Below are 12,952 nucleotides of genomic sequence, written 5' to 3'. Positions count from 1 at the left end.
ATTTCAACTTCAGATATTTTTGCTCCATGAATACAGAATATTGCGGGCATGGATAGTCTAAGCAAACATCTTCATGACTGGTTTTACAAAGATGTATTCAAATTTAACAATTGTACAGACGTTTCACAATCTCACAGTTCTGTGAAATAACCCATTTCTGACACTTTCTTCTTCTTGTTCTTCTTGTTCTTCTTGTTCTTCTTGTTCTTCTTCTTCTTATTATTATGAAGCTTTTTTCATTAAAAGTTATATAAGTCGCTAAAGCATTCGGATGAAAATCCGGATGAAAATCTTTGCAAGTTGTAAATTCAGACTACAGTTTGTTATTCGACGTGGATTGCAAAGTCAGGTCTGGAAATAAACATAAGACTATTTATTAATTGTTCTTCGTCTGGTCTGTTACTTGAACATAAGAAATATCGCCTTAAATCCTATGGTTATCGCTCTTTTTCCGTCTCCGCTCCTGAACTCTGGAACTCTCTTCGGTCTTCAATAATCAAATTGGCAAATTGCTTAAAGTGTATATGACACCAAAAAATTTTAATGTTAAGAATGTGTAGTTTATTGGCATTAATAAGAATATCACGGTTAAATTTGTTCCAAAAACGTATTTCTCTAGAAATTCCAAAAATTTTAGCACGAGTTGTGACGTCATTTTGTTTACAAGTCTCCAGATTTAGTTGCAAATACATGAAATATGTTTGAATATAGAATCTTAATTTCAAGTAGTACACTTTTCAATTTCCCAACATTGGAAGAGTACTACGTAAGCTATCAAATGAAGCTGACTAAAATATGTCTTTTGTTGTTAATTTATATGAATTACAATTTATATTTAGTACATTACTACTGAATCTAGAGTACGTGTCAACAAAATGACGTCACAAATTGGGATTAACTTTCGCAAATATCTCAAGAAATAAGCTTTTGAAACAAATTTTGTTACGATATATTTATTATTACTAACAAACTATACATTTTAAATGATGGAATGTTTTCGTGTCATATACACTTTAAATAAATAAAATTAATAAAAAACTAACATATTTTTGACAAATTTAAAAAATCAACCAAAACCTCTGATGTCACAACCGCGTTTGCATAGCCTGATGCAAACATAGTTATCATTCAATCAAAGCGTGCGTACTATCTAATTTATTTTATGGATAGTATTATTATAATTTTTGGCACCATGCTGAGCTGTAGAATTCTATACACCGCAGTATACCTTGCATATTACATCATGTTTCATGTTTCAATTTTCAGTTTTTAATTTAAAATCTCGTCTAACCTTTCCATTATATAATTAAAAAAAGTTGTTATTATTATTCCTTGCCTAATCTAACGGCGATATTTGGACCAATAACACGCCTTAATGTAAGTGAACGCCATCTGATGAATGAAAATTGCGTCTAACCAGTTTTGAATTATCCTATATACGTTTGTCTGCCGAAATTCGAACATTCTTTAAATTGTCCTTCTTTAGCTTGGGCGCGTGGGAAGTGGGGATGAGTCAAGCATCCCACTCTTCCCCGCGACTCCAAGTTAGGGAAAAACAACTCCACGACCACAAGACTGAGTCAGAAGGGAAAAGTTTATGAAAAGTCCATGTTTAATTGTTAAAAAATTATTAAAAGCTTTAAGTTTCAGTCGATTTTAAGAACATTTTCCGAAATTTTTGGCCAGTCTTTGAAGCTTTACAATCAGTTTCGCGTTTAATCTGATTATTTGATTCACCGATATTTAAAAATCAGAAATCGCAAAGAAATTATTTGAGTTTTTTGTTTCCAGGAATTAGAAAACACTGAATATTTTTTCCTAAATTGTGTTAGGGTATACGCAAATCGACTTTTCAGGTTCTTGGGTCAATGATTTTCAACTTGACACTTGTGTTGTCAATGACATGACCACGTGACATGTCGTGACGTGACATACTATGTGATTTATGAACTAAACATTGTCTTCAATTTTTTGCTATTAGTCATTGTAATAAAGGCTATGACAACTAAACTTGGTATAATATGGAGAAAAATTGCGTTGTCAGGCATGTCACCAAGTGATATCTAAGACATGAAATCAAATCGTCTTATGATAGCACCACCAGCGTAAAACTTTAGCTAAGCTAATGATCGAAAGTTCATGTGTGAACCAGTAAACGAGAAGAGGTTGGCACGTGGTTAAAATTCTGTAGGCCCGCATCTCCTGGCCCCACGGAGCAGATGAGATTATATTTAGATATATTATATCTAAAAAATATATAATAAATCTCAGCCTGAAGCGTTAATTAGTGTAGTGTTAGTACATTTAGTATTGTTAGATAGCTGAAATGTTTTCCTCTAATGCTCGCACTCTCATTGGTTGATTCGTGATCGCATGACATTCAACACTAAAACTGTTTCCCACTAAAAGTTTATGGGCAGACAACATTGCAAAATTTATGACGGATAACAGTTCACTGAGATTCCCGTAGAAATCGTAAAAATCTCCAAGTAGTAGGTAAACATAAGAATACTTGTCTATGTCGAGAAGGTTTGCGAAAGGTAAAGTGAAATGTAGGGAAACTGATGAAAAAGTGGTCGCGTTTGCCGTATGCGGGAAGGAAAAACGGGAATCTTAATCGTTGCACATGAACAGCTATGCTATATAAAACTATGTCCCTTTGCTGTGCGCACTATATAACAAATCATTTAATGACTGATCCCTTGACAAACCTTTGAATTTGAATATTTCCCTTGGTACATCGAGATTCTTGGGAAACAAAACTAATTGTTTCCCTCGGGACCATTCATTAATTTTGGGTAATCCACAACCGGCAGAACAAAGCCTGGGAGTGGATGAACAAACAATGAATGGTGAGATAAAACAAAGAACGCAGCTCACATACTAGTATAGAGCAATACACATTGTTCACCATAATCCAAATTTAGATAATGGTATGCATTGAATTCACAAGTAAACCTCTTAGCTCCTCCCATTAGCATGTGTACCCCTGGTTACGCCCTACACAGCTGTTACCCCTTTGCTTAGTTATTTTAACACTATTCTTTTGAATCTTAAGATAGAAATATTCCTTGTACCCTTTTCTATACATTTACAATAAATTCATATATTAACTTTAGTTTAAGCTATGTTTAGCTCCAAGATTTTCACTCGTATTACTTGTTACTAAGATAACATACTTAGAAATTTACTTATTTTTTTAGCCAATCATAATTCAACGATATTATGGTATTGATTAGAGACTGACACCTGTCATAGAATTATTATGAATAGAGCTCATGTAATTAGTTCAACACACAGAGAGAACAAAGAATAGAATAAAGATCCCAGAACTCATACCGAGAGCGGTCGTCCCTTAACAGAAGTTCAACGCCGTTTTTTTTCAGCATTAGTAACCCCACTAGCCATGTTAACAAAGAATTAGTTCTTACTTATCACTCAAAACGTTATTAAGCCTAAATTAAATAATCAAAATAATAAAAGTAAGAACAATGAATATTTACAACTAATAAATAAACAAGCGAAGACGTCATATTCGAGGGTAAAGGTAGGCTTCCAACTTAAAATGCACCTAAAGCCGTGAGACAATACTTTCAGTATTGATATTCTACATTTGATTGTTGCGTGGTCTTTTTAACTTAAAAGTTATAAAGTTGTCATAGTAATTAATGTATAGAGGCAAAAGTAAAAGTTCGTTAAAAGTTTTGAACGTTTTCGAAAATTGTCATCTTCAGAAGTGCCGAAACTTCTTTTCTTTTTTTTTTTTTAGAAGTGCCGAAACTTTCTAAGTTGCTTTTTAGATCTTTAAAATACATAGAGCATTTATCATCCCAAACTTACTCTTTCACTCCGTCCAAGGACTAGCGTACGAAACGTCAGTAAGTGTTTTCATCTTTTCACGGTGTATGATTTACCCTTTTATCATTACTGTTTCATTAGAAACACCGACGCAGCTCACACTAGATTTTAGCTATTTATCCTATCCCAAACTTAATTAGGTACTCGATCAAGCATGAAAAAAAACGATACCGATTTGCTTGGCCGGTGAAACAATAACATTGTTTTCTGCCACGATTGACTAAGTCCCATTGTTCCTTTACCTTGAGTTTTTCGTCATATGTGGGTGTGATAAGAACATAAAAGACCATACTTAGAGGTCTTTGAAAGTTCTTCGCAGATTAGCTCTACTTCTGCACCAGCAATAACTCGAGTTCAGAGTTGGAAAACTGAGTACGCATTCCCTAGCTGAGTGATGGCTACTTCTCCCTCAAAGTTTGAGTATGAGCTACTTCTTTCCAACAAGCCTGAATGGAAACAACTGCAGCAAGCAGTTTTCAAAGGGGAAGTCGAAAAGATCATTCAGCTAGTGCAAGAGAAACAAATCGATCTTCGTGAAGATCGAAGGTACACTAAAATACTTTTGAGAACAGCTATTCTTAAAGATAACGGTAAAGTTTTGGAAGTTCTGTTCAAACAAGGAGCAAAAGTAGGAGGGTTTTTATTCACTGCTGTCAGACAAAATGCTTTTGAATGCGTTAAGGCGATCGTCAAACGCCTTGAGACAGATAAAGAGGATGATGATCTTGGCCCAACACAGACCAAAGAGAAAGGTTTTCTAACTCCACTGATGATGGCCTTGCAGTCTAACAGCTACGACATTGTGGAGTACTTCATCGTCAAGGGGTATAAAATAGAAGAGCTGAAAGACGACCAGATTGAAGTGGATTACAGGAACAATTTAGATATCAATTTATCTAAAATGGCCAAAACTCTTGGAATTCCGATCCAATTGGTCCAGAGGACTCCGTGTCCCAAAGAACACAAGGTCCTGTTCAAGATCAACACGTATCAAGCTATTGCTAACCCAATTTACATCTGCTACATGTTCCTGCACGACAAAACGAAAGTCAATCCGCTGTATGAAATCTTCAGATTGAACCAAATTCTACTCGCTCAATCCAGGTAAATATTTATGCATAATTTTTAATCTTGTCTTAACCCTATTAAAATAACGCAAAACTCATTTGCCAATTATATATATAGCTTTTTAAAACTTCGAGCATTTTTTCTCACCACGTTTTTATATTTCGCACATAGCTTTTTAAACCTTATTATAAGAGATAATAAAAGATTCGAATGAACAGTTTTCAATGATTTTTTCTAAAGATATGAAAATGTAATCGAAAAAGTCTAACAATTTTTCAATGCTATTTGTAATTCGTAATCAATCGCCTTGCACGGTGCTCGAAAAAACCATTTCAAACTTTCATATGACAGTGAATTAAAAAGTTAATGCGAAAACTTGCTGAATTAAATAAACATATAAAATATATGTCCATAGTGCCGAATTAGTTTATATTTCGTCAGTCATCGAGTTTAGCTTTGCATGATGAAAAATATATACATTTATGATAACCTTTTGCTGTAAAGTTTTGAAAATAAAAATTATTCAAGTTGTGATGTGGCGCATGCTTGCGCTGCGCGCCCCACAAAATGTTATTGAATTTATTTATTTTATTACATTTTATTCAAGGGGGTAAAACCCTCAAATCTTGCATGCTACTACATACCTTATTTACAAAATCTCTAAAAATCTACGTTATACTTTTCTAATTTACGAAAAAGCTTTTCGTAGGAATTTTTCATGGCAAAATATTGGAGACATTTGCTTCAGATGGTCAGGATCTCGTTTACGTCTTCGCTTAGCTTGTTCGCTTGTTTGTTGTTAAGACGAAATATGATAAATCAATGCATTTCTTTGTCTTCTTGTCAAAATATCCATGGATATTTTGTAGAATGATTTGAGAGCCTGCATTTGTGCCATTATATAGTATACAAAGAACTTTGATCTTATAAGTTTTAATTTTTTTCTCATCACTTCCTATGGAGAAATTTTTTACTTCAGAAACTTCCATTAAATGCTGATTATCTTGAAAACAAGCTTAGGACACCCCATTTTCTTTTTATCTTTGGATCAGCATTAAATTTCATTTTAAAGGATCGTAGCTTTAAAAAAAGTTTAAATTTTCCCCCAAAAGTAGCCAGTTACCTAAAGGACGGTGCCGTTTTAACCTTAACTCGAAAAATAATAATACTTCAATTCACCATTTTCCATGCATATATCGGTTCACTAGTCAAACACAAAGCGCTCAAGCGAGGCGCCAAGGTACTTTCAAAGGATTAATCAAATTTGAACCTTGCAACCTCGACTGAGTGCTTCATGTTTGACCAGTGAACCGAGGTATGGAGAATGGTGAATAAATGCAGTATTACTTCGCCATCCGAAATCTAATTTTGTATTGTCGCTATTTTGTTTGGCTAGGCTTTGTTTGACTATATATTCTTTTGAATACCAATCTATTGTCATTTTAATCAATTTTATTGGTTTGTAAACCAATCATAAAACTTATATGATGGCTTTTTATTTATGAGCAAGGAAAGTAATATAGATAATATTGATAATTTTTCTTTATTTGAAAGGAACTCGGGTATTGTTTTGGTACACCAACATGGCCGCTGTGACGTCACGTGAAAACGCTCTATAGGAAAAATATTGGTTCGGGCATATAGTTGTATTATAAAAGTAAATACGAGAAGCCATTTTCTGTGCATGATTTATTTGTTTATTTGCTCTGTAGGAATAAATTGAATTTTATTTTTCCTATTTAACGTGGTTGCCGTCACTCGATGGTGGACAACCACACACGCTTAATGCACAATTAAAAATTAAAATATGCGTATCTTTGTTTAAGCTTTCCTGAAGGATATGAAATAATCTTGGGCTCCAAACAAACAAAGACCATAAAACAAATCAAGATCACGTTTTTAATGGTCCGAAAACAAATTCAGGGATTTAGGGCAAACGTCTTTGCATGTTCATAAAATGACCAGCACTAAGTCCTGAAAAACACTCTATTTAATCTAACTTTACAGACAAGACGTGAAGTTCAAAGAAGAGTATGAAAACGTATCCTCAAATTGCGAAGATTTTGCCGTTGATTTGATGGAGCAATGTCGAACATTCAAAGAAATCAAGTTGCTGACGGATGTGAGCCCAGAATTCGAAAAGAAGAACAAACATGTCCAGGTTGAGAGTCATGATGAAGATGCCAAAGATTTGACTTTTCTGAACCTGGCCATCAAAGGAGGCAATGAGAAGGTAAGAATTCCAGAAAATCAATGATATGAGGGAGGGTGTAGTCCAAGTACATTTATTTCGCACTTCAAGGGCGTAGGGTGCGATTCCTGGATTATCTAACAGATTTGAGAATTTTTATCCGGCTTTATTGCCTTCGCAAAACCTAACAAGCGAAATTCCAATTCAACGTAAGAGCTAGCCTTGTTTTAACTTTGTACACTCAGCTCGCACTTTAGGGGTCCTTTCCTGGACTCCTGGACTCTGATCCTATAGACCCCTTGCAGTACGTCGAAATGCAGCTTAATTTTGTGGACATAACAATAAGTTCTCAATTCTAAGGTGCAGATTGAAAATTATTTTGTTTTGTCCTCGAGCAAATTGCGCTTTCACGTCACATGCAAGAGGTCTATATCACTTAATTATTTAGATCAGCCCAGAGGCTATACTTAAGGGTTTTATGTGTGAGTTAGGCTGGCCTGCCCTGACGTAGATCAGCGCAGAGGTTGATTCAGGGTTTGATCTGTGAGTTGAACTAACCCACAACTTTTCCCTAGAGTATAATTTCTTTATTTATCAGTTGAGTTGTATCCATGAGTATGGATACAACTCAAACAAAGAATCTTATTCTCGAATGAATGACGCTTGGTCCGGAGTAGGCAAAACCTTACGCCCAAGTGGATAAGATCCCTTAAAGAATGCAAAAATAAAGCGGCGTTGTTCCTTATGGAGTATAGCAAAACCAGCCTAACGGTTTGAATTCTTACTTTTTTCACAGCTAGTAGCCCACCCCTATAGCCAGATGTGTCTCAACATGGTCCTGTACAGGTACATCTATGCTATCTTTAACATCGAGGCCAACTGGAGAGACAAGAGTATCTTGGGCACCGCCGTGTTCATGATCCGCCACATTCTCCTACTGCCATTTTTAGCCCTGGCACACATCCTAGCACCTTGTTCAAGTGTGACTAAATGGCTAAATAACCCGATGGTAAAGTATGTGAGTCACTTATGATCCAATCTGTTCTTCGTCATTTTGCTTATGGTGTCAGCCTTTCAGGATACGTTTGACAAAGAAATACTGAAGCCATCCATTCCAGGTAGTGATTGCCAATGATTCCATTCTCATTCATTAAGGTATTTTGTTGCCACCTAAGAAATCGCACAGAGGCATCGAAAAGGGGGAGGATGGCTTTGATTTGACAGTAAACACTAGCATATACATGACCAAGAGTGCTGGGTGAGACTCGAAAATGTAATGAATATGTGGGTTGGCCTCTTTTAGCTTTTTTCTTTCCGTGGTCCCTCAAGATGGAAATGTACGTCTTTAGAGTGGAGGGCAGTGTTTGGCCTAATGCCGAAATAATATACATAAGATTTGTGCAGCTGATCATTATCAAGCTTAAAAATACTTTGTGGTTGATAACACACGACGGGCAGCGTTTGCCTGTCATTGTGGACTGGTGATAAGATTTCGTGAAATTCCTTCAGCTGATTTATACCAAGCAATAGCATACTAGCTTTCTGGCTAATCAATGGCAGATTTTAGCTGATTGAAAATCGCTGGTTGATAGAACATGAAGTTCAGTGTTTGCCCTTCGCTGATCCCAGAAGGCAGAAGTTTGCCCTTCTGAAATTTAGTTTAAAGAAAAAAAGTAAGGAGCCTGTTGTATACCTTCACAGGATTGTGGGACCGACTTTGGAATTAAGGAATCACTTTCTAGTTATCTTAAATACGACTCGTGTTTTCTGTTAAAGAATAGTCTTGCATGGTTGAGAAGACCCTGAAATAACATCTTGTTTATGTCTACAGAATGGCTAATACTGGTTTGGTTGCTTGGCATGATCTTTCAAGAATCCAGAGAACTATGGACCCAGGGAAGAACGCGTTATTTCAAACAGTGGTGGAACGCGGTGACCTTCATTATGATAGCATTCTTCGTGACATCCTACTCACTAAGACTGATTGCGTACGGCAAAACAGGCAACTGGGCTGTTTTAGACCCCATAACGGACTTCGGCCTATCCTCTTGGTACAAGATCATCTTGGTATCCAACAGCTTGTTCTCCATGGGGATGTTGCTCAGTTGTGTCACGTTATCTGCTGCCTTGCAAATCAATGACTTCCTTGGGCCATTACAGCTGTCTTTGTACCATCTCATCCGGGACGTCCTCAAGTTTATGGTGTTTTTTGCCTTGATCTTCGTTTCATTTGCATTCAGTTTGAGAAAGCTGTACTCCCACTACATCAACACACAACAGTACATGGCCCAAAGAGGGCTATCAGACAATGGGACTTTCTTCAATGCGTCAGATCTTGAGACAGATCACCATTTTTCAAAGAAATAATATCTATTAATTAAACCGCGCTTCTACTGATTTGGGTACTTAGACTATGGCAGTAACCAATGGGTTTATATTAAGTGCACGTGTAGCGCCCCGCAAAAGCTGAAGGTCCTCTGACTCATTTATTATTTCCCCCTTTTTTTCCATTTGCAAATGCAGCTTTTCAATTATCGCTCACCCATTATTGGATTTTTGGTCCTGTTTTTTCCCTGATGCTTCTTCAAATCCTTGGAATATTATACCACTTCTGTTAGTTCAGTTCCATTTTCATTTACTGTGCAAGATCCCTTGTTACGGCGTTTGAGAGCCTGTTAAGCGGACACCAGGCAAGGGCCTAAGGTGTCTACTTAATACAAACTTTTATATTTTATATAAGTGTCTATTCGGCAGCTGCTTCTGCCAATGTAAGTTACGAGATATATCCAATTTAAAGACATTTTTCTTTTTTATATGCAGAGCCGATGCCACCTTTATTAGCTTGTTCTGGTCGCTATTGGGTTTTACAGAACTAACAAGTTTCAGCACAAAGGATAGCAAATTCACCATCACCAAGGAAACTGGCGAAACCCTTTTTGCTATTTTTCAAGTGGTTGCTATCATTGTGACCATCAACATGTTGATTGCTATGATGTCAAAATCATACGAAGACATCGCGGTAAGAACTTGTGGTAATATCATCAATAACGATAACAATTATAATATTCTTTATTAATATCCTCAAAATAGACGTTATTTTTTTGACATTTTCTCGTTCTTAGATGGTAAAGATTACATAATTGATTTTCATGACCAATGTCGCTCCCCATCTAGTGATTCTTTTGATGATCGATGATGATGTAATGTGTGATATTATAATAGACGACGTGCACTAAGAGGCCACGTGACTCTACCTCCCTTAAAACGATTAGCTGTTTCAAAATGAGTAAAGAAAAGAGTACCTCGATACTAGTAGGGCGACGGAGTTTTAGCTCATAACAAGCAAAAAAAGAAGAAATGGCAAAAAATATAAAATCAATATTTTATAAGAATTTGCATGGGAAAATATGCTGGATGCAAAACTTTGCCATGCAGCACATTTTCCCAGACAAATCCTTATAAAATATTCCATTTTATATTCAATGCCATTTATCCTTCAGTCAATATTATGAGCTGAAACTTCGCCCTCCTACTAAAGTTGAGCTGCTTTTTTCATTTCTAAAGTTCTCGTTTTAAGTGTGGTGTGTTCACGTGACCTGTTAGTGGATGTCGTCTATTGTAGCGCCCTGTCGGAGATCTGTTATCTGAAATATCAGATTTTATTACACTCTGCAAAACGTATTATATTCACAGCCGAGTAACGTAGTTTCTTTTTAGATTGGAATGTTAAGAATAACCTTTCAGAGTTAGAAATTAATTTTTTCGTATTTTAGCCAAAAACATGTACCTAAGCACAAACATTCTTATAAAGTCACAGATCACCCATTTTCAGATCTCAAACCGACAACGTCTTTTGAAATAAGTATATACAGGGTGGCACGCATGGAGAGCTCTGTGCCCATTTTCTATTCCAAAAATATCATGCAGTATGAGAGATTAACCTTGTAAAAATTGTTCATTAAAAAAATTTCCTTTTGCTTCTTTTAGGACAACTCCATCAAGAAGTGGAAAGTATCACGAACTCGCCTGATGATGTCCTGGGTTGAGAAGGGCAGTATTCTTCCACCGCCTCTCAACCTCGTCCCTAATGTTTACTACTTAGTTAAGAGCCTTAATAAAAGTTTCAAGTGCTGTAACAAGGTAACAAATACTGTGGTATACTGCCTTCTTTTTATCATAAATCCAGTTTGGAATCAGTTGCTCCGTGTTAAAGTTAGCCTCCTACTGAATTGAGACCCTGAGTCGTATTGCGTGTGTCTTTAATCAAGGAACACAGTGTCATTCTATGAATACGAGCAAATCCTATTTAAAGATCGATATCGAGTATCCTTCTAATGCGCCTTTCTTGGAATCAATTTTGTCATAATGTTAACCACAGACAGTTGTATTATTTAAAGAGGACTCGAGATTTACTTCCTCAAATCGATCTGTATGAAAAAGTGTAGATGATGAGTTCCAAAGGCATTGAATAAAGCATTATTCATTGATGCAATTCTCTTATGCACTTCACTTTTCTTCCCAGGATCCGCTTGCACTTGACAACATTGACGGCCACGAGCTAGAGGTAGGTTTTCGACTTGTCCGCAACCCCCGATTGAGCATATGCCCTCATTTTATGAATAGCTAGTTGCATGGTCCCGAATTTTTTTCTAATATTTTAGTAAAACAAACCCTTATTCAGCGAACGCCCTTTATTAAGCTGGCAACAGGCACGTTCCCGTAGGTGTCCGCTTAATACAGGCAACACGAGGGACCACAAAGGAAGGACACGGAAAACGAAACTCTACTGGCATGTTTTGCAGAGTCTAGGAATGGAACCCGATATCCCAGAAATGAGAGAATACAAGCTATCAGTTAATTGCCAGATAGCGTCCCAAAGCCAGAAAGCTTTTTGAAATTGACTTCTGTTTTTATTTGCTCTCAATTTCAGAACATCCAAAAAGTTGAGACCAAAAGAAACAGAAAGCTTAAAGAAATTCTGAAACGATACATGACTGCGATGAAGAAGAAGGACGGAATAACTGCTCAAGATGTTGAAGATCCAACAGAAAACTGATTGACAAGTATGGCTGGTGCAGTCTGAGTAAACACTAGATCAATGCAAAGATCAAGGCAGTTTAACATAATATCCAGTTGATCTCATATATTTACACACACATTCAAGAAAAACTGCAACAATGTCGACGGTGTCGCGACAGGCGCAATTTTGCCACGCATTGTTCTTCAACCATTCTTCAAATTGCAACGTCTGGTCTGTTTTTTAAAATATATATACAGCTATTAAAAAAGGTAAAGTAGAGAAGGCGATTCATGGTTGTGCGACCAAATAGAACTGTGGGTAATAAATGTTTCTTCATATTCATTTCTTAAATACCTTAACAAAGCCTGTAACATTCAGCCAGCGAAGACCTTAATGGCTAGTTGACACGGGTGTTATTCGATTCTTGTTTTCGTGATAGTGTGATCACGGTTCCTTTTGGTTGCCATTCGCGCCTTCCATTATTTTTGAAATAGCTGTATGTATATTTTCCAGTTTTTCTATAGTTTTTCATTAAGTCTTATTTCTAATGGCTCATGGTCATTAGATTTGTTAAGGATATATATATATTTGTTTATTTATACATGGGATTTATTTTATTATTTTTTCTTTTATTTTAAGATTTATTTATTTTATTGAAGTATTTAATTATTTAGATTTAAGATTTATTTGCTTTGGTCTTTAAAATGTTTTAAAATCATGATCATATTTATATGGACCAGCACAATAGACCTATCCCGATTTCGCTTGACTGACCACGAAACAATGGTTGGAAGTCGAGACTGAACTTGACTCTT

At 36.1% G+C, this 12,952-nt stretch overlaps 1 protein-coding gene across 1 annotated transcript; it reads left to right on the top strand.

The window, feature by feature from the left end:
- Positions 1 to 4,252: 4,252 nt before the first annotated feature.
- On the top strand, positions 4,253 to 12,173 carry LOC116287661 (short transient receptor potential channel 4-like). The gene is made up of 8 exons (XM_089027628.1): positions 4,253 to 4,962; positions 6,934 to 7,159; positions 7,914 to 8,097; positions 8,949 to 9,444; positions 9,938 to 10,136; positions 11,105 to 11,257; positions 11,640 to 11,681; positions 12,048 to 12,173. Exons 1-8 carry the CDS (start codon positions 4,253 to 4,255, stop codon positions 12,171 to 12,173), a joined length of 2,136 nt encoding a protein of 711 aa, XP_088883754.1.
- Positions 12,174 to 12,952: the final 779 nt, after the last annotated feature.

Source organism: Actinia tenebrosa, unplaced genomic scaffold (assembly GCF_029948245.1).
Source record: "Actinia tenebrosa isolate PJP-AT-01 unplaced genomic scaffold, QUT_ActTen_1.0 PGA_scaffold11__36_contigs__length_13525064, whole genome shotgun sequence".
NCBI lineage: Eukaryota > Metazoa > Cnidaria > Anthozoa > Actiniaria > Actiniidae > Actinia > Actinia tenebrosa.
Note: the sequence above shows the minus strand (reverse complement) of the source record. Positions and strands in the feature narration are given on the sequence as shown.

Coding starts and splice junctions, on each gene's coding strand:
- LOC116287661 (XM_089027628.1), top strand. CDS start 4,253: ATGGCTACTTCTCCCTCAAAGTTTGAGTATGAGCTACTTCTTTCCAAC. Junction 7,160..7,913: donor TCAAAGGAGGCAATGAGAAG/GTAAGAATTCCA, acceptor CTTTTTTCACAG/CTAGTAGCCCACCCCTATAG. Junction 11,258..11,639: donor GTTTCAAGTGCTGTAACAAG/GTAACAAATACT, acceptor TTTTCTTCCCAG/GATCCGCTTGCACTTGACAA.